Below are 21,946 nucleotides of genomic sequence, written 5' to 3'. Positions count from 1 at the left end.
TAGTTCTTGAAGATAGAAGGTTTGATATATTGCCTTCTCTGGCCTAATATATAGTAGGTGCTCAATAAATACTTTTGTGCTGAGCTGACATCTTTCTCTTTTTATGTGGTAGTCCTAAGATCAAGGGTAACATCTTTTAAAGGTTACTTTTATGGAAAATGATTGGAGCTATTGAGGATCCTCAAGTTCCCCAAGGCAGTTGTTAATAATTGGTGGCCCTAAAGGAGCTTGAATTTCCAAAGAGACACTTTAGCCATTGATCTTCTTATACTATAATCTTCACTCATAGGAAGTTATTATCAACTAACTGTGAACCATGGTGAGTGGTAGCACGTTTTGATGCATCAATTATGTGGGTCAGAGGTTACTTTACAAATAGTCTAGAGGTCCTTGGTATCTTGTCCAGTGGGAGATGGCATCTTTTTGGATCTGAAGACTATGTGATGATTCTAAGTTTTGGCAAAGCCTTGGCCCCACACCCAGTACTCTTCAGGAATGGTTTCCATACTGTCACCCTCAAAAGAACCTTGGTTTTGTTTTGTTTTTGTAATGAAATATTATGAGGAACCTCAATTTATAAAACATGGAAATGGAGTTGATTTTGTTAAAGGGGGATGATGGCAGTGGAGATCCCAGAGTCTCATTCATCTCTCTCTGCCAGGACACACCTCTACCATGAAGATACCATGGCTCTCTAGGGCCCAGGTTTCCTGTCAAGCATTCACTTGCTAGCCTGGGGGCCTGGGGAATCATTCTTATGTGTCTAAGAATGAGTATAGTACTAGTATCTAATGCAGAAAGCAATCTAGGGGATTAAATTAGAAAGTGCATATTAAGCTTAGCACAAATGCTGGCACATAGTAATAAACACACAGTAAAACTTCCTTTTTAGTACAGTGAACCTTGGTTGTCCATCAACAAGAGCTCCCCAGCAACAAGATCCATAATAAAGGTGTAAATTGCAGATGGAATTCAGGAAGGGCTGATGAAGCCAAGGAGACATGCTTCTTGGCCTTGTGTTTGGCCATGAGAGCCAGCTAAAAAATGCTCTGGGTGTGGGGTGAGTCAATCGAGCACCTATATGTGCAGATTTTCACAGGCATTGGAGCAAAGAGAGCAAAGTAATTCTCTGCTAATGAGAACACTGCAGAAATCAGATGATCACATTCTCATGGCCATACCAGTTAACTAATTTAGAATTATACAGTCAGAATTAAAATACTTCATTTACATGTGCCCTGGAATTTGCCATAGATACTTTAAAACATCTAGATTTAAATAAGATGGAAAGATTTTTAAAAAGCATTCTGGGTCGGGTGCGGTGCCTCATGCCTGTAATCCCAGCACTTTGGGAGGCCGAGGTGGGCAGATCACTTGAGGTCAGGAGTTCGAGACAAGCCTGACCAACATGGTGAAACCCCATCTCTACTCAAAGTACAAAAATTAGCCAGGCGTGGTGGTGCATGCCTGTAGTTTCAGCTACTCAGGAGGCTGAGGCAGGAGAATCACTTGAACCTGGGAGGCGGAGATTGCAGTGAGCCGAGATCGTGCCATTGCACTCCAGCCTGGACAACAGAGTGAGACTCCATCTAAAAACAAACAAACAAACAAAAAATAAAAGCATTCTGAAAGACATATAGGAAGAAGAAAATTTAGAATAAGCTAGATGGCATAATTACCAGTAGTTTTGGGGTGGAAGTTATATCAGGGAGCAGTGGTTAAACTTTAAGAGAACATGGAAGACTGAACAGATAGCTCAGATTTTCTAGGAGAAATGAGTAAATGTGGTAAAATTCCAACCAAAAAAAAAAAAAAATTAGGATGAACGGATAACATAAAATCCACACAATCTGCAGAAAGACACCTGCAAGTAGAACGTAATATTGTAGGAATAATGAAGGAGAACATTGCCAGTGATACAAGGGAGTGTGGTGTTCTGATACTCATGACACTTTCCTCCAGGATTTCACAGTAATTATTGAAAAATTATTAAGAAACGGAAAATGTATGTATTTAATATTCTAACACTTGTTGACGGCCTCTTTTAACCACTTGCATTATCTTCTTTTTTTTTCTGATTAAAGTGTTTTAGTTTTTGTTTACTTTTGTATTGTGGTCACAGCTTATCAAAATGGCATACACATGTACATAGAAAAAGTTGCAACTCTCCCCCCTCCCCCCACCCCCGGCTCCTCCCATTCTACCCCTTATAATGTAACCATTGTTAATGTTAGGATACACATTTTTTTTTCCTCAAAGGAAATGAGGCTGTCCTATATAGTTATTTTTTAACTTGCCTTTTATGTACTGTATCTTGGGTAGGCTAGTGGTTCTCTACTGGGAGTGGTTTTGCCCTGCCGGGGCAAAGTCTGGAGACATTTTTCATTGTCATGACTGGTACGGGGAGGGACATCGTTAGCATCTAGTGGGTAGAGGATGGGGATGCATCTGAGTACCTACAATACGCAGGACAAGCCCCCTCAATGTGCAGGACAAGCCCCTACAATAAAAATTATCTGGTCCAAAATGTCAAGAGAGCTGAAATTGAGAAACTCTGCCCTAGGTCAATGCACATAAATCTAATTCATTATTTTTAAAAGCTTCATAACACTTTGACGTATGGGTAGACCATGATTTATTCAACTAGTTTTCTTTGATAGATCTTCTTATTGAGTGGCATTTATATATTTAATATGAAGAAACCAAATGCTCCAATTTAGTTATTTACAATTCATTCTGCTTCTTTAAAGAGCAAAAATAAGCCTTATCAGAAGGACTCAAAAAAGGAACAGTTAAGAATTCATAGGCTTGTGTATAAAATTAGATTCTGGGTCACTGTGAGTCAAGAGAATTTGGTTTCAGCAAAATCACAGACTCACTCCAAATGACATGTCTTAAAGTAAGTCATTTGAAAAGTGTGTCTTCATTTTTTGATTCTTTGGAATTAAAAAAAAAAAATAGAGAACAAGCAGCAACAACTCTAAGGCCTTTCTGTATGACTACCAAGAACAGAGAAAGTTTCATGTAAAGTAACTGCAGTAAGTTTCAGAAAAAGCTATTTCTGATGATCTCTACCATCTTTTTTTAATGATTTTTTCTTATACATATTTACGAAAAAAATCATTAGTACATTAAATCATGGTGGATTGCACAAAAGAAAACAAAGTAGGTTTAAATGAAAAAAGTGATATCCAAACCAAAAGACATTGAATGACTTCCAGATGCCGCTGACAATGTAATTCAGAATCGGAATGACCGTCTGGTTAACCACAGAGGATTTCACAGAAGGGGTGCCCTAAAGCAAACAGATGTTTGCTCTGTGAAACTAAAGCTCTATGCTTTGCTGGCTCATCCTCTGCATGTCTTGTGCATTTCTGGGAGAATAAAATAAAGAATGGCTTTGCCTTCTCTCATAACAGCTATGTGTGTGGGAAGGATGGTAAACTAATGGATGAGCCTGAATGGGTGGGATCTCTGCTTCATTCCTTTCTCTGCCACCAGTTTCCTCAATCAGAAACAAGAGCTAAAAGATTATATTTAGTTTTGCTAATTTCCTTTCTTCCTTCTTTTTTCCCTGCCTCCCTCCCTCCCTCCTTCCTTCCTTCCTGCCTTCCTTATCCACTGACAGTTCTATAATGAAATATTCTGGACTAGATACTTGGATTTTGTGCTTCTCACCTTTCAACTTCTTGGCATGGGTCCTTACATTTAATAAATGAACGGAGACCATCATCCTGCAATAGGTCAGACCTATTAACATTGCAACAGTTCAAACCTATCTGAGGAGATGCTAATCTAATAAGTTCGCTGATATCTGGAAAAACTGATATCTTTTCCCCCTTTGCTGCTGCCTTTCTAGGATCAGAGCCACACACAAGTGTCCCAGTACCGGCAGGATCCCTCCCTGATCATGCGGTCCATCGTCCACATGTCCGATGCTGTGCGTTCTGGGGTCATGCCTCCTGCCCAGCTCACCACCATCAACCAGTCTCAGCTCAGCGCCCAGTTAGGGTTGAATTTGGGAGGTGCCAGTATGCCTCACACATCTCCTTCACCTCCAGCAAGCAAATCGGCCACTCCCTCCCCTTCCAGCTCCATCAATGAAGAGGATGCTGATGAAGCCAACAGAGTAAGTTAGAACTGCCTTAGTGTGTAACCTGCCAGAGAATATGGGATCTTAGTGTGTAACCTGCCAGAGAATATGGGATCACCCCATGCTGTTTGAATTTCATTCATGGTGTTACCTTGTTTTTCTTCATAGATTTGGAGTAGCATTTAAATGTATGATGGTTTGTTGTTTTACTTCAGTGTTTCATTTATTTTCTGTAGAAAGTATATTGGATTGGAAATTGAGAGATCTGGCTTCTCCTAGTATAGCTGTAAGGCACTGGACATGTTATTTAACTCTTGTAGGCCCAATTTTTCTAATCTGCAAAAGGAGGGCTTGGACTCCCTGCTAAAAATTTCTAGAAATTCTAGACATTCCAGAAATTCTAAACTGCTCTGGTTCTAAATTAATGTCCATGTGAGCAAGTTTCATACAGTGTGTCGGTCAAGCTGCTGCCACATTTGACAGCCTTCGGTGATGTTTATCTCTGAGTTCATTCTCATCATCTTACATTTTTGCCTTCGTCATGGGAAATGTATAATTTTAAATGATACATAGTTTGAAACAAAAACTGCGTTCCAGGTATGACTTTTCCAAATGCTTAGAATAATGAAAAAGAGTGCTGTAATAGTACATAATTACTCATTAGTCACTCATTAATTATGTACTGTATACCTACTCTGTGCTTGGCATTTTGTTTGGTTCTTGTGATACAGAGATTTATGAGAACTACTGCTCGTGAGACTCCCCACTGGAGATGAATAGCAATGTTTAAAACTAGCTCCAGATGTGATTAGTGATATAATTGATGTATCTGGTGTGCTGAGATTCTAATCGATTCTGCTTGGGAGAATGATTTGAGGAAGACTTTACTGAGAAAGTGATATTTGAATTAGGTCTAAGAGGATGAATAAAAGTTTGTGAGGCAGAAGACAGAGGCCAGCATTTTGGTGGGGGGCTTGTGAGGAACGGTGGATGTACATGCTATTTATAGGTGTAATGAAGTTTGATATGGGGGAAGATAGAAATAGAAGTTGAAGAACAAAATGGCTTCAGTGTGGTGGTCTTTCTTCTGTTGGTAGCTAAGAGGAGATTTATTATTTGCATCAAGGAACAGCATAAGTAATTTATGCTTTAAAGAGATAATTTTGGCTATATATAGAATGCCTTACAAAGGGAGGCACCAAAGAAAAGGCAATTAATTAGAAGACTCTTTTGTTATGTTTCCCTTCATCAAGGGAGGGAATGGACAGGAGGTACCAGGTTAGCAGGCATTTTAGGAGTGAGAATCATAAACATTTTAAGGATTTGGTGATCTACTGAATTTGAGGAAAAGACAAATTGGATTTTAGTTTGAGAGCCAGAATGGCTATTAGCAAATGAGAGGAGCAACCCACAAAGAGAGAAGTGTTCTCCCCCATGGGGAACATGAGAGTTTGGGATTTTAGAGTTGAATTTGAGTTGCTTACATTGGAGTCTAGAACTCAGTTCATGGGAACTGGAGCTATAGATTTTGGGACCATCAGCACATAGATGAGAAGATGTGAAAGTAATCAGGACTTCTGTCAAGGACAGAACCCTGAGCATCATTTATTTCTAAGTAGCAAAAGGAAGAAGAGGAGCTAGAGAAGATTAAGAGTGATGAGGAACAGGGGAGGGAGTTTCGAGTGACGCTGTGGAAATCGAAGGGGTTTCGAGATGAACCGTTTAGTCCTATAGTATCACGTTAGCACCCCCACTGGGCCCAGGAATGGTAAATGCACTGACAGTCTTCTCACATTCACAGAACCTCAGTCTAGAGGATTGAGAAGTAATGGTTAAAGACTCTTGAGGGATATGAACAGATGGGGTTAGGTAACCGCTTAGCCATTACAATTCAAAGGGATTCCTTTCCCTCCACTCACGTCCACGGATCTTCATACTTGCCGCTGTACCAAACAGAAATTGTCGTCTTAAGAGGACCTCCTATGGGACTCCTAGCTTGCTCCATTTTAAGTGAGGGTCTAGGTTTTGCGTAACGACAATAAAGCCAATTTATCTTCATTGAACCTTAGCTGAGAAAGGAAGATTAAAACTATCATTGATTATGTCTCTTTGGGGTAAATCTTTTTCTCCAGCGTTCGGTCCGAACCCTTTTAAGTCAATGGCACAAAAATTTCCTTAGGAGAATTAATTCTGAATTTTTATTTAAATGGTGACACTCCACGTTTCTGGTTTATTCTTAAAAAGTAATAATGATTAGGGCACATCATGGTTATCCAAGAAAGGCATCAAAGGTGTTTGACGTTTGAATATTGTTTTACAGAGAATGAAATTGAACTCCTCTCACTTGGAAAAAAAGCTCCCCTGGAAAGTAATAGCATCTTGCCATTGGTCAGGGTAGTGTGGCACTAACAGTGCCGGATTTTCTTCCAGGAGAAGAATATAGTTGGATTCAACTAGAAAAATGTGTGTGTCTGTATATAGTTTTTCTCGTTTAAATAATGTTCTTCGTTGAAGGAAAACTTGGCTCCAAGTGAAGCTCTAACTGAAAGGCATCTGACTGTCTTGGAAATTCACGTTCATTAAGTAGAATTAAACAAGTCTCACTTATTTTGAAAATTTAGAAAAAAGACTATGGGCTCTAGAGAATTATTGAATTAATTGTGTGAGTTAGGAAAGATGACATTTTGGAGGAGAGGAGAGATATGACTTAAAACCATCTGAAGCTTATCAACTACTCAGATAAAGTGTGGATGCTGTTATCACTTAAATAGTGCAAACAATAGGCTCACCTAGAGGTAGGCGTGGTTTCTTAACTCTTTGAGGGTTCAGAGCTCTCTAAGAAAATTTCCTTACTAAGAATTTTAGTAAATGGTAAAAATTCCAAATGACCCTCATTTAGAAAGTAAATAATACTCTAGGAAAAATTTGAATTAGAATTCAAGCCATTGAAAGCCAATCTTTTTTTTTTTTTTTTTTTTTGAGATGGAGTCTCGCTCTGTCGCCCGGGCTGAAATGCAGTGGCCGGATCTCAGCTCACTGCAAGCTCCGCCTCCTGGGTTTACGCCATTCTCCTGCCTCAGCCTCCCGAGTAGCTGGGACTACAGGCGCCCGCCACCTTGTATTTTTTAGTAGAGACGAGGTCTCACCGTGTTAGCCAGGATGGTCTCGATCTCCTGACCTCGTGATCCACCCGTCTCGGCCTCCCAAAGTGCTGGGATTACAGGCTTGAGCCACCGCGCCCGGCGAAAGCCAATCTATTAGTAACTTGAATCTATCTTGGTTGATCTTGCTCAAGGCTGGCTTTGAAAACAGATTTTGTCAAACATTGCAGGATTCTTGATGAAGTTAACTGCAAAATTATCTTTGATATTGTGATCTAGGGGAATAAAACATTTACAAATCATTTTCCTGCTTCTCTGATAAGTTTATTAAATGATCAGTGAACTTAGATGATGGTAGCGGGTGAATATGGAGCTGTGTTATCTTTAAATTGGGAAACTATACCCGTATCAGTTTATGGTTCTGATCTCTCAGAGTTCATCTGGTGAATGTGTGTGAGTCTTTATGGTAGTATTCTTGTGAGCAGGGTTACTTGACACAAATAACAAACATCTTCTCTTTAGTCTTCTTAGTGATTTTTAAGTATCACCTATTGCTTCCTTTTTTTTTTTTTTTAACAGGTTTTTAATTTTATGGAGAGTATCAATTTCACTTTTATCTCCACTTAAAGTAGTTTTGCATTTTTACATTTGCCGTTAATATTTAGAAAATTATTGTTATTTTAGAAAATAAAGATGACCTTGTCCTTATGGAGCAAGTATAGAAATTGGTGCTAATTTCCATTTGAGTTTCTGGAGAGCCACTAGCAAAGTGACATTCTGGTAAAATAAAAAAATCAGCCTCAAAAAACAAATCAATTCAGACAGATCACATATATGGCATGTGACTATGGCTAGGGACCTCATTTAAAATATTTGAATATGATCAACATCTTGAATATTATTTAGGTTTTACTTCTAAAACCTCTGAAAATACAAAATATTTTGCTGATGTATATACATGTGTAGTATAGCATATATATAGCATTGCCTGGTACAGAGTGTTCTGTTTTTCATTACTCATAATTGCTATTTAGAGCGTATGTTGTGAATGTATTGAAGATACTTCTGGGTCTCATTAATTGATGTTCTAAATGCTAATCTCTGCTGTCTGGTTAACTCCAAGCAAGTTTACCCCTCCCCCGGTTTTGGTGGTGATTCATCTGTTGATGATGCCCTAACAAAACCTTCAAAGAACAATTATGGATCTGAGTTAAGTCTTGTTGCATTCTCTGCAAGTACATTCTAGGCAGTGAATTTTCTTCCTGCTTTGCAGGCCATTGGAGAGAAAAGAGCTGCTCCAGACTCTGGCAAGAAGCCCAAGACTCCAAAGAAAAAGAAAAAGAAAGATCCCAATGAGCCACAGAAGCCAGTGTCAGCATATGCCCTGTTTTTCAGAGACACACAGGCTGCAATTAAAGGTCAAAACCCCAATGCAACCTTTGGAGAGGTCTCAAAAATTGTAGCATCTATGTGGGACAGCCTTGGAGAAGAACAAAAGCAGGTGAGACAAAGACCCATCAAGGCTCCATAAATAAACCTCATGATCATTTAAAATATTCCTCACACTTTTTCCGAGTGCATGTGTTCACTTAATATGATTGCTTCTTTTGAAAGCCTTTTCTAAGCGATGGAATTTTAAAACCTAGATGTATAAATCTAAACAGCTCTCCAGTTATATTGATTTCTCTGTCAGCTTATGGGTGCATGTTCAGAACCCATTCAGAGGAAGACTGGAAGAAATCCAGGCAGTATCCTGCAAGCATAAACTTTTTGATGATAATCTTTTCATTTTAAATAATGTGGAATGTTTCCCCTTTTGTTCAAAAAGGGCACTACAAAGGGATTAGGTCCATCCCGCTTGCCTTTCCATTGATCATCTTTCTGAACCCTTGTGCTGTCCTGGTGGGTTTCCAAACTTTGAAGCTGCCTCTGCGTGTCTCATTATTGTCACCAGGCATTTGAAATTTTATTCCAAGTTCATTTTAAAGCAAGGCAGTATGAGAGGTATTCAGAAATTAGCCATGCTGGTGGGAGATACTCCCTTAGGGGCTTGGTCTTCTCTCCTTCCCCTTGCAACTCCTCCACACAAATGAAGAGAAGAATGGGTTCCTTGGGGGTCGGTCCCCCCACTTGCTCCTTGCATGAAACTCCAATGACCATTAATAGAAGTTAACTTTTACGTATCCACAGAAGAATAGATCAACCCTTATGAGTGATAAAATAGAATAATATTTTTTAAGAACGAAGAGTGGAAAGTCCTTGATTTTTATTTACAAATCATGAACTGATTTCAGGAACTCATTCCTAGGAGCTTGTTTTGTTGGGATAGTGCAATATTAGAAATTTCTTGTTAGTTTGCACTGAGTTTATTACTGTAGACAGCAGAGTGATTTTCTGTCCCAGAAATATAATTCTGAGAGACTGGAAAAGTGCCGCACCTAACTTTTAAACTCTGGAGAGAAAGATGCATGTTGATCGAACACCCAACTATCAGACCACTTAAGAAAAGGAGAAGCCCAAATCATGTTTAATATGCTGGAATTTTATTTATGTAACTCAGTGGGGTCACTAATGGAAATCTCCCAGCTTGGATGATTTCTGACTTTCAATTTTGCTCCAAAAGAAAACCAGGGTTGAAATGCTTTGCTCTTTTCTCTTCTGTCTTCATCATTCTACCTGTTGTTTTTATCCTCTGGCTTTAGTATAGTTTAGAAAGGTATCTGAGGGAAAGAAGACATTGATGGAGAAACTCATTACTTTCTCTAAAGTTAGCCATTTGCAGCAAAACTTACTCTTCTTGCTACCTTATTTATTGCCTTAGCATGAGATTTTCAGCTGTTCTCAGGAAAAAGTGATTCTCAAGGAATCCGTATTGCAACCAGAAATCTTTTTCTTATTTGCAATAGTAAATATAAAAATTGTGCTCCAGTGAGGGTGGCAGGGTTCTGTTTTGTTTTAATATCTGTGTGTGTGTGTGTGTGTGTGTGTGTGTGTGTGTGTGCGCGCGCGCACACGCTAACATTTAAAAATCAAAGCCAAGGAGACCAACCTTTTTATGTGAGTTGTGTTTATGTGACCTAATTTGTGCAGCAGTTGTTTTATAGCTGAGAATTTATATGCTAAAGGTGGTGCTAATTGTGGTCTTTTAATAGGTATATAAAAGGAAAACAGAAGCTGCCAAAAAAGAATACCTGAAGGCCCTGGCGGCATACAGGGCCAGCCTCGTTTCTAAGGTAAACCTGGGCAGGGGCGGCCAGGGTCCGAAATAGTTACAGCATGGAAAACAGCCCTCAAGCGTTGAAAACATAACTGCAGCTCCCCTAAAAGTTGATGGAAAGACATCTTGAACAACTTGTAAACTTAGGTGTTTCCATTAGAGATTACCCAAATGATGATCTGAAAATATGAGTTAACTTAAGCAGCCGAGTCTAAGTTGTTTCTGAGAGATTTCCCTGATCTTTATATATGTGTATGTAGCTATATACGTAAATCTTAAATAGGCTCTTATGCTTTCTTCTGGTGAGGGATTGGGACCTGTGTTAATGTCCTCTGCTTAAACTGGGAGGTATGTTTGTCAGGCATTTTTGGACATCATATTATAAATTCTCCTGTGGTTATATTACTATGATGGGGGGGCGTTGCATTTTTGACCGAACTGTTCCATATCCTATAAATAAATAAACCTCATGATCATTTAAAATGAAATTATATTCCAAGTACTAAACAAAAACTATATGTATTATATAGAGAGTATACAGTGGACCCTGGTGTGTTATAAAATGCACCAATATCCCAAGCAAATGTCACTGTAGATTATAATTACCTTAATCCAAAGGAATATGAGTTGTTACATTATATTAACATTTAATTAGCTTTTTCTCTTGCCTTTATAGATTTTAGAGGTTTTAGAAAGGATAATTTGATATAATATATTTTTGCTCTAGAGAAATTTTTTCTGACAAGTAGAGATATAATTTCATTGTCACTGTTGCTGTCTCAAGTACAACCTAGGGTCTCAAAGACATTTTAAAAGGGTTCATTCCCCTTTTTCTCTTTTTACCTGAGTTGTTTCTTCTTTATGTTATCTGTATTAAGTACTTGTATCAAGATCTAGCATTTGCAGCTGCTCAGAATCAGATCAACAGAGATCCTCCTCTCTTTGTTGACAGCTATTAGGACACTTCCCACTTCATTAGATAGAGAAAACATTTATCAGGTCAGTAGCAAAACCTCTTTCTCAGACTCTGGAAGACACATACTAGAAGATATACTGATGTTGTACTCAGGCTTGTACATTGGCAAAGAACAGCTGACTGTATGGGCTGCAGATGTTAAGAATTAAAGTATAGTTGGTGGTTAATTAGATGGAGTGAAGTGAATAGAGCAACAGTGTGCATGTACTTCTTAAGTGGATCACTTATTCATTCATTTATCCAGAGCAGGTATAGGTGATTTTGTGCATTAGAGCATGAATAATTGACTGTATATGGATTTATTTAAACTAAGATCCAGTATCTCAAAAGGCATTCAGGGAGTATTAACCATGACTGGGCTCATGAAGTCTGTGAGTGACTTAGAAGAGATAACTTAAAACTTATACATTGCATGCTAGGATCAGGATTCAGAAATATTTTCAGACGAAATTCAATGATACCAAAAAGGAAAAAAAAAAAATCAATAGAATAGAATTTAGAAGGAATTAATTTAAAATACTAGGGTTTTGTTTGTTTGTTTTTTAATTCAGTAAATGCACTTTGAGAGGATCCTAAATCTCTGTTCAAAGAACTGTGAGGCAACTAATATGGTCCTTTAGGTATAAGTTTAGAATAATTACAACCTGAACCCAAAGTGTGAAGTAGCTGCTAATAAAGTGATCGCACCGGAAGCAGCATCGAATTGTACAGTGATTGTTAGACCACTTCTAAAGAATTGGTTCTGTTTTGGATCCCACAATGTAAAGAGAGAGACAATCAACTGATGTCTGTCTAGAGCATTGCCTCCATGATGGTGAGGACTGAAAATCACATCATGTTAGAATAACTGAAAGAATCAGGGAGGCAAGGACTTGGAGGCATATGATCTTAGTTCTCAAATGTAAGGGCTGTTATATAAGAGAAATGAAGTCGATCTTTGTGCCCAAGAGAGGAGAAATCATCCAAGGGGTGAGCTTACAGGGAGCGAGAGTTCAGCCCCAGCATCAGAAACATCAATAGGGTTGCATCATATGCACATTTAACTTATGCCTCTACACGCGGAGCCTCAGACCTCCCCCCTTAAGATGTGACTCTGCTATCACTTTTAATCTTTACAACAACCAAAGAGATTCATGGAAGCTTACTATTAAACCATAAAGGAGCAAGAAGACAGGCAAGGAAGAACTCTGTGCAATCATCCACCCATCTCCATTTACCATTAAGGCAGCATCTTAAAGGCACAACTGTGCAACTGAGCTGCCCAGGTGTTGAAATACAGACTTTCTTTGTGTTTTTTTCTTTAAGACTAGCTTGTTAATTTTTAACTACTATAGTATATAAGAATTATGTACATGTTTACTGTGTGTATTCTACTTTATGGGTGATTTAATGGTTTTTTGAAGACAAATTTGAATATTTATAGGTTGCTTCTTACCCTAAGACCTTAGAACATGACCGTTCAGGAACATGCAGCCCCACTGAGTTTTGTAATGTGGAGAGCTGTCCACTGAAGGGGAGTGCCTTACGATGATGACATGTGTTCAAGCAGAAAACATCAGAGGTGGCTATTCCTACACACTGGATGACTCTATATGAGGTTACATCTCAGTTTCTTTCCAACAGCAGGATTTTATAAATCGGAGTCATAAAAATTTTGAAATATACAATTATTAAAGTTAGTGGATGGCTGCTTGATGTCTCCTAGGTGCCCCTACAACACTCCCCTGAAAACATCCTAATCAAATGAAGAATACAAGGAAAAAATTGTCTTTGGAATGAATCATTCCAATCGCTGTTGCATTAGTGGAAGAATTTCCTTTTGTGGAAGCAGTGAAGTGTTTTTAGTACAAAATGCAGTAGTTTCTCTCTATGTTCAGCCCCATATCTGCTGTTTATCTTTTAACAGGCGATTTGGTCCCATGAAGTTGAATATTTCCCCCTTATCTATGACTCCTTTAATAAATTCTGGAAATCTTCAAAAATAGTTGATGAACTAAAACATTTCTAAAATTGTGAAAACTTCAGTTTGGTATCTCTGAGGAAACCAATAACGGTTTTCTTATATTTGAGTGAACCTTGTTATAAATAATCACACAATACAGGGCTTTCAAGTATTCCAGTGGCCATTTTCTGGTAATAGTAATTGTTAAGTAATAAAAATAGCTAATATTTATTGCTTCCCGTGGACCAGGCACTTTCTTAAATGCTTAACATGTGAGTTCATTTAATTCTCACGACCTCTGCACAAGAAAAATATCATATAACCCAGCCGGGCACGGTGGCTCACGCCTGTAATCCCAGCACTTTGGGAGGCCGAGACAGGCGGATCACGAGGTCAGGAGATCGAGACCATCCTGGCTAACATGGCGAAACCCTGTCTCTACTAAAAAACACAAAAAATTAGCCAGGTGTAGTAGTGGGCGCCTATAGTCCCAGCTGCTTGGGAGGCTGAGGCAGGAGAATGGCACAAACCTGGGAGGCAGAGGTTGCAGTGAGCCGAGATCATGCCACTGCACTACAGCCTGGGTGACAGAGTGAGACTCCATCTCCAAAAAAAAAAAAAAGAAAGAGAGAGAGAGAGAAAGAAAAGAAAAGAAAAGAAAAGAAAAGAAAGAAAGAAAGAAAGAAAGAAAGAAAGAAAGAAAGAAAGAAAGAAAGAAAGAAAGAAAGAAAGAAAGAAAGAAAGAAACCGTATAACCCAATGTTACAGATAAGAAAATGGGAACAGATGAGTAAATTAACTTGTCCAATGTCACAGAGTCATTAAGTCAGAGAACTGCATTTGAACTCAGGCAGCCTGTACTCTGTTGTCTTTAAACATATGGTACTCAATGGTAAAGTCCTTAGTACAGAGTTAAATGCAGAAGAATTGTTGCTCTTAAATATGTGTATCAATTATCTTTTTGCCACAATAGTGCTGTGTAACAACCATCCCCAAAGCTCAGTGATGTGGTACAAGATGAGCATTTATCCTCAGAGAGTGCCAGTTAGCTGGCTGGTTCTTCAGATCTAGGCCAGGCTTGGTAGAATCAGCTAGTCTTGCTTTTCTGTCTGGGGTCAGTTTGCATGTTGGAGGGGCTGGACTCATTCACATTGATCACAGTTGACTGGATGGCAGTGAACTGACTCTTGGGGTGGGTAACTGGGCCACATGTCTGTCATCATGCACATGGCAGGGGCAGGCTTGAGGCCTCATCTTGGAACTGGGGCAGTATCACTGCCATCACATTCTGTCAGCCAAAGCAAAGGCACTAGAGCAGCCCAGACTCAAGGAGGTAGGGGATTTGACTTCACCTCTGGGAGGAGTGAAAAAGTCACAAGACAAAGAGTGCAGATACAGGAGGGCATGAATAATGGTGGCCATTTAAAAAAATCAATTTATAATATCTAAAAATGCTTAAATATTTTAAATACTTATGTATTGTAACAGTCTGGAATTTTCTCCCCCAAAATGCAGGCTGCTGCTGAGTCAGCAGAAGCCCAGACCATCCGTTCTGTTCAGCAGACCCTGGCGTCGACCAATCTGACATCCTCTCTCCTTCTCAACACTCCACTGTCTCAACATGGAACAGTGTCAGCATCACCTCAGACTCTCCAGCAATCCCTCCCTAGGTCAATCGCTCCCAAACCCTTAACCATGAGACTCCCCATGAACCAGATTGTCACATCAGTCACCATTGCAGCCAACATGCCCTCGAACATTGGGGCTCCACTGATAAGCTCCATAGGAACGACCATGGTTGGCTCAGCACCCTCCACCCAAGTGAGCCCTTCGGTGCAAACCCAGCAGCATCAGATGCAGTTACAGCAGCAGCAGCAGCAGCAGCAGCAGCAACAACAACAACAGATGCAACAGATGCAGCAGCAGCAACTCCAGCAGCACCAAATGCATCAGCAAATCCAGCAGCAGATGCAGCAGCAGCATTTCCAGCACCACATGCAGCAGCACCTGCAGCAGCAGCAGCATCTCCAGCAGCAAATTAATCAACAGCAGCTGCAGCAGCAGCTGCAGCAGCGCCTCCAGCTGCAGCAGCTGCAACACATGCAGCACCAGTCTCAGCCTTCTCCTCGGCAGCACTCTCCCGTCGCCTCTCAGATAACATCCCCCATCCCTGCCATCGGGAGCCCCCAGCCAGCCTCTCAGCAGCACCAGTCGCAAATACAGTCTCAGACACAGACTCAAGTATTATCGCAGGTCAGTATTTTCTGAAGACGCATGTGGCAGACGGATTTGCATATACCGAGGAGAGTGGCATAGGAGGGTAAGGCATATGTGGCTGAAACCTGTAAGTTGGTGTTGGTTATGCAGAAATGTGTAACAGATCAAACGGTCCTCTCAAGTGTCTATTAGATAGGCAATAAGAACTACAGTGTAGCTGAGTAACATCTTTTAGCTGACTATAAATCACTTTGTTTTTAAACAAGAAAAGCTGTGCTCTTTTATGTGATGCCTTTTTAATTTATTCAGGCTATACCTACAATATGTGAATCAAACTGTTTAATGAATCCTGGGACATATTAATGACTATAAACTGGCCTCTCTTGAGTCGTAGAAAATGGCCTTATTTCTCTAGAAGTGAGTAAACCACACTTCCAGGCTATCTGAACTTCTGAAGCCCTAAAAATAAAAAGCACAGTTGTAACTACCTGAAATATGAAGATCCAGTTTCATACAAACATTTGTATGACGTGAATAGTTGATGGCATTTTTTTGTCATGAAAAAAAATAATGTAAATCACAGACTTTTGCCAAAGCTCTTATTTTTTTCCTAAATCTCTCCAGAAAAAAAATGCAAGTGATTAAATTCAATTATTGACTTATTTACACTTTTTATCTATGACTTCTCCAAATCAAACCACAGTATATGTTGTAACAATATCTATGGCCACTGTTAGCCCATTATATTCATTCCAATTAGAAGAAAAGAAATGTGAATATTATATTCCGTGTTTTGAGTGACAAGTTTCGAACAATAAAAACACTGTATTTTTAAAAGGGAAATGCACTTAAATGAGAACAGTTATTACAAAAGTTAAGATTTAAAAAGAAAAAGCAAGAGTTTTTATTATGATGTAATACCGGTAGACTATTTAAAAGGCACACCACATCTGAATAATCAATGTAAATATTTTCTTTCAAAGTTGTAAGTTTTCATATCATGTGCTGTAAAGTTTTCCTAAATGAGGCTTTAACGTAAACACTGGTGACATAAACCATTCATTGCTACGTTGCTTATTGTGTTTTTATGCTGTTTTATACTTTTTTATGAGTTATGATAGCAGCAATTAAGTTGTTTGTATTTTGCTTAACTAAAACAAAAATGCTTTTATCTTGCTATAGAATAAACACATTTCAGTAAAAACTGTGGACTGTATTTTGATGCAACAACAAGGAAACTGTTCACTTTTCAAATAAAATGATATGTCAGATTTCATTTTTGGTTCCTTGAATACATGTAAGATGGGGAAATATGCCCCATACCAAGTTTCATTTCAGCCCAAGCATCATCTTCCATTTTTCAATTGGAAATATGATATTTATGGCCAAGAATACGCAATGCATAGCCTGAAATGAAGATCCTTGAAAAAACCAAAACAACCCATTGGGAATATTTGTTTAATCGTCTTTTTTAAAAGATGCAAGTACAAGGTAAGTATATAGAGAAAAAAGTAATCGTTTTTTTGGGGGGGGAGCTAGAACTACCTGGGTATTGTGATGTTATTACTATTAAAATGGATGGTGAATGCTAATTCTTAAGCCAAAATAATTATTTCGGTGCCCATTTATTCCCCCCTTTTCTTGCTCTGTAGCGGTTCCTCTTTGAGAGCAGTGTGACCACTATCCCCAGTTGTCTTGCATGATTAATTACAGCATCTGTCCTGTCAGAAGCTATAATGAAGAGGTCTTGATAAAAATTGCAAATTACCACTGGCAACAGTCTTAAACTGCTTATGATAAAATGAAAATTAAAAACAGCAAGTGTCAACCCTGACCAGAATCCTAATCTGGAAAGAATGAGGGTGTGCGTGGTGCGCTCCATAGCTGCTGTGTGTGAGACATTCAAAAATAATGGAATATGGATCCCTCAAAGTTGTTGTATTTCAGAGAATATTTACTGTATGTTGTGGGTTATGAATAATGAATTCAGCTTTCAATATTTCATAATCCTCTCCTACTCTGTATTATGTACAAATATTGAACAGCAAGAGATTCTAATTATAAATTTATGGATTTCTTGCTGTAGAAAAATTTATGTCTAAATTGAAGCTTTTCATAAGATGTATTAGTTGACAGGTATCAGTGTTCAAACAGCCTTAGAATGATGCCTAATTACAGCTACAAGGGAGTGATTGTATTCCACAAAGAAATGATCTGCTAGCATCAGACCCAGCAGAAGTAGAGCTCGAATGGTAAAAGATTTTCTGTGAATTGAAACTAACATTACATAACAATAACCATTTTATATTCTGTTGTGAAACCTTTAGACAAATGTCTTCAAAATTAATTGCTAAACTACATGTGACAGTAATTGTGTATTAGTTCTGTAATTGTCATTTTGAAAACCCAGGAAGTATTGCTTGGAAAAAAATGTCACTAGTGATAAGACTTAATTGCAAGTGAAGTCTGTTTTCAACTGTTTGCAGTTAGAAGCAGGTGTTGTAACATCTATTAAATGATTTTTATAAATCTTAGGTTTTATCACATTTGATTAAATGCTGCTAAGCCACTGACGGTCAATTCCAGAGGAAAAAAAAAGCTTAATGACTACAGTTTATAAAATTAATCACCAGACAAAACTATATATTTAAAATGTCAAAAGGCTTGAATCATGAAAAGAATTCCTCAACCTTGTTACCACATTATTGTTTTCAGGATTCACAAAGCATGTTATGTATCCATTTACATTTCAGTTTATACATATGACTGGTTTCTATTCCTAAGACTTAAGTAAGTACTTGGTGCACTTTTTCTTTTGTTAGAGGTCAGAAATAAATCAGGATAATGAAAAATAGACATGAGAAATGTGGTATCTGATTAGTGTCACACCTAAGTGGCCTAAATGCCTTCCCTCTTAAGTGGTCTACAGACACCCCCTCACCCGCACCACCTCCATCACACACACACACACCCACACACACACATACACACACACACACACACACACACCCCTTGTCTCTCCCAATGCCATGTAGACATTATTTTATTACTCTGGCTAAACATGTTCCCTTTTTGCATTAATCTGTACTGCTGTATGATGAAAGAACATAAGGCATTTTCATTTTTAGCTGACATGGGGTCATTAGTTCCCGACTCAAAGAACAAAAGCTTAAATGCCTTCATGGAGCATAATTTCTGCAATATATTACCACCTGACGGAGGTTTGAAGGCTTTCTAGACAGATGGATTAATATCTCAAGTTTAAGTAGAAGTCCTCCACTGTGTCCATTCAGTGAGCTTTAGACATTTGAATGGTTTCTTTCCCATTTCTCACTTCATGGAGCATTTTTCAGCACTGGACTTCAATATAACCTTTCCTTCCCCCCCCCACCCCCTTTGTTTGGCTTTTGTTTTGCAACAGCTGTTATTATCGTTTTTGGTCAGCTGTGATTGCTGGAGGCAAAATAGGACCAGATGGTGTTTTGCTATGCATGAATGGAGAGTTAGAGGAGTTGGGATTGAATAGGCCAAGTTTGAATGGTGTCTATGCACCACCTGCCTGCCTTAGCTGTGGCGTACACATCACAGTAGCATGATCCGTCTCAGACCTACTAGAATCAGATGGGAAAGTGGAGAGCTGGGCTGGATTTTCCCCATATTTATTGATCTTCCATGCACTAACAGAATAATGCAGTGTACAGTCAATTTGAGATAATTGGATATGACACAGCATGGACATGTAATCTATCACTCCAGAATTCTGGTTTGCTTTAAGGATCTGACTGCTCTCCCAAATACACACACACACACACATACACACACACACACACGCACACACACACACTCAGTAGTAGCAAAAAATGGGCTAAGTAGGTGCAAGTTAAAAAAATACTAAAATAGACTTTTAGGAGTCTGAGGTTTTGGGAAGGGAAGACATTGAAAAATGTTAATGCCAAGTGAAGAAAACCTGGTATTAATAGAAAACCCTCATATTTGTACGTTATTCTTCAGGTATTACACATTCATAAAAAAATGTGCCTTACTAAGAAAATCAAACAGATATACAACCAGACTTGAATTCTCTTAGAAAATACTCTTAAATATATAAATGTTTTCTCCCCATCCCCTCGAATATAGTTAGCTTTACTGATTATCTGAACTGACCTCAAAATAAAGACATTCCCTGAATTTTAAAGCTAGTGAGCGGGTTTAATCCTTGTAGTTTGTGATCCTACAGGTGTGTGGGTTGTGTGTCAGTATGTGTAACTGAGGAAAAGCTTAACCATCCAGGAGACAATGATGTCAGATATGCAGACAGACAGCTCCATTTGCCTAAGGCCTGAATTACTTAAATTTACCTCTGCTACATGCAAAACACTGTGATAGGTCCCAGAGAGATGCAAAAACAAACAGTGCCTTCTGTTTATTTTGTATATGTTTGAAATTTTTCATAATAAATGTTTAAAAAATAAAATAATAAAATAACAAAGCCATTCTGAACTTTAGGAGCTTTCATTTTTTACTGGGGTGGAAAAGATACCCACCAGACCCCAATGATTTGTGTGCCTCTAAGAGCCATTTTAAAGGTGTGTTTTTTAATCTGAGAAAATTAAAATGTATTTAGAAAGAGGAGAGGCTGCTATTGGAAAGCTACATGAAATTATGGGCATTTTGGCCGGGTGCGGTGGCTCAAGCCTGTAATCCCAGCACTTTGGGAGGCCGAGACGGGTGGATCACGAGGTCGGGAGGTCGAGACCATCCTGGCTAACACCGTGAAACCCCCGTCTCTACTAAAAAATACAAAAAACTAGCCGAGCGAGGTGGCGGGCGCCTGTAGTCCCAGCTACTCAGGAGGCTGAGGCAGGAGAATGGCGTAAACCCGGGAGGCGGAGCTTGCAGTGAGCTGAGATCCAGCCACTGCACTCCAGCCTGGGCCCAGAGTGAGACTCCGTCTCAAAAAAAAAAAAAAAAAAAAAGAAATTATGGGCATTTAAGATGTGCCTTGGAGGTTGTGTAGGATCTCAACAGGCCAAGGTAAAAGTTATCCTGGTAGAAGTAGAAGACATCTCCAGCCAAGGGGAGAGCAGCGAAAATCCATTCAGGTTGAAAGCATGGGCACCTCAAAACAGCAGAAGAAAATCAAACAAAATCGGACACACAGCTTTTGTGGAGGTGAGCAGGAAAAGCACAGGAGAGCAAGTGAGGGGTCAGATTTGTAGACGATCTGCTGGGGAATTATGATGAACTCAAAAAGTACTGAAGGCATCCAAATAAGGCAGGTATGATGAGAATTAATTGAATGCATGAAGGCTGAAGGGTTTCATCTATTTTTTTAGAAGGGAGTGTTCAGGGAGCACTGAAAGCTGAAAGAAAAATGGAACAAGATGACCACTTGAAAATGTATGTCAATATTAATTATTCATATGCATAAATGAAGCCATCGCTTCATGTACTTTCTCCTCTTTCTCATGCCATTCCCATCTTCCTGGTGCAGGAACACACCATCAACAAAGCCAAATCAAATCAAGGTGTTTTTTTCGTGTGTGTGTGTGTATGTGTGTGTGTGTGTGTGTGTGTGTGTGTGTGTTGGCAACTGTAGAATAAGCCTTATCCTTCCATTAGCATCAAGAGAGAGATCATTTCTGTTTCTGCTGTGAAAAGAAAGCTATTTTCACCACTGGTAAAAAGTACCTCTTGGTGCTTGAACTCAAATGTGATGAAGGATGAAAGAAGCCCTTGCTTTGTTGCTGAGTAAAACCTCAAGCAGCACTGGGAGAGATGTTGGTTACGGTCTCAATTTAATTTCAAAGAAGAACCTTCACAGATAGAAAATGTGAATGTGGATGTACCCTTCTTAGCAAAGGAATAATGCTCTTTTGTGAAACATATCATTATCCCTGGCATTTGTATAGCACTCTGGACTTTTCAAAGCAGTTTTCTGTGTATTACTTCATTTGGTTCCCTTTCTAGATAGGGCAGAGTTAACCTCATGTAACAAATTAGGAAACTGAGGCACGGGGGGTGGTGGCGGCTTGTTTCAATATCTGTCTGTTTTCAAGAGAGATAGCCAGAAATGGAATGGATGTGTCCTCACTCTAGGTCAAATATTCCTATATGTATGACATATGTATTTGATACAGATTTATGCCTATCATATATTTGTATATAAGATGTGTAAATATATGTTTGTGTGTGTAGCTAGCTAGATGACACATCCATCACAACACTGAACAGAAACATTGCTCTGCTTTCCTCATGGCGAGGCAGGCAGTAAGGTAGAGTGAGTGCCACAAGTAGTAGCCAACGTTCTCAAAGGGGCTTAATGCCACATGGCACTTTTTTTGGTGTGAATGCTTTCCAGTCTATTTTCTCTACTTCTCTGTCATTCTTTTTATTCAAG

At 39.0% G+C, this 21,946-nt stretch overlaps 1 protein-coding gene across 1 annotated transcript in view; it reads left to right on the top strand.

Moving 5' to 3' along the window:
• The window catches only part of TOX3 (TOX high mobility group box family member 3), a 108,908-nt gene extending 92,086 nt beyond the window's left edge, over window positions 1-16,822 (top strand). Inside the window, exons 4-7 of the mRNA XM_030925017.1 lie at window positions 3,860-4,129; window positions 8,468-8,695; window positions 10,347-10,427; window positions 14,845-16,822. Coding sequence (XP_030780877.1) covers window positions 3,860-4,129; window positions 8,468-8,695; window positions 10,347-10,427; window positions 14,845-15,597 — 1,332 coding nt within the window. The 3' untranslated portion in view covers window positions 15,598-16,822. The remainder of the gene's footprint in view (window positions 1-3,859; window positions 4,130-8,467; window positions 8,696-10,346; window positions 10,428-14,844) is intronic.
• The last annotated feature ends 5,124 nt before the right edge of the window (window positions 16,823-21,946 follow it).

The sequence above is a fragment of the Rhinopithecus roxellana genome, chromosome 20 (genome assembly GCF_007565055.1).
Source record: "Rhinopithecus roxellana isolate Shanxi Qingling chromosome 20, ASM756505v1, whole genome shotgun sequence".
In the NCBI taxonomy this organism is placed as follows: domain Eukaryota; kingdom Metazoa; phylum Chordata; class Mammalia; order Primates; family Cercopithecidae; genus Rhinopithecus; species Rhinopithecus roxellana.
This window is presented reverse-complemented; position numbering and strand designations above follow the sequence as displayed.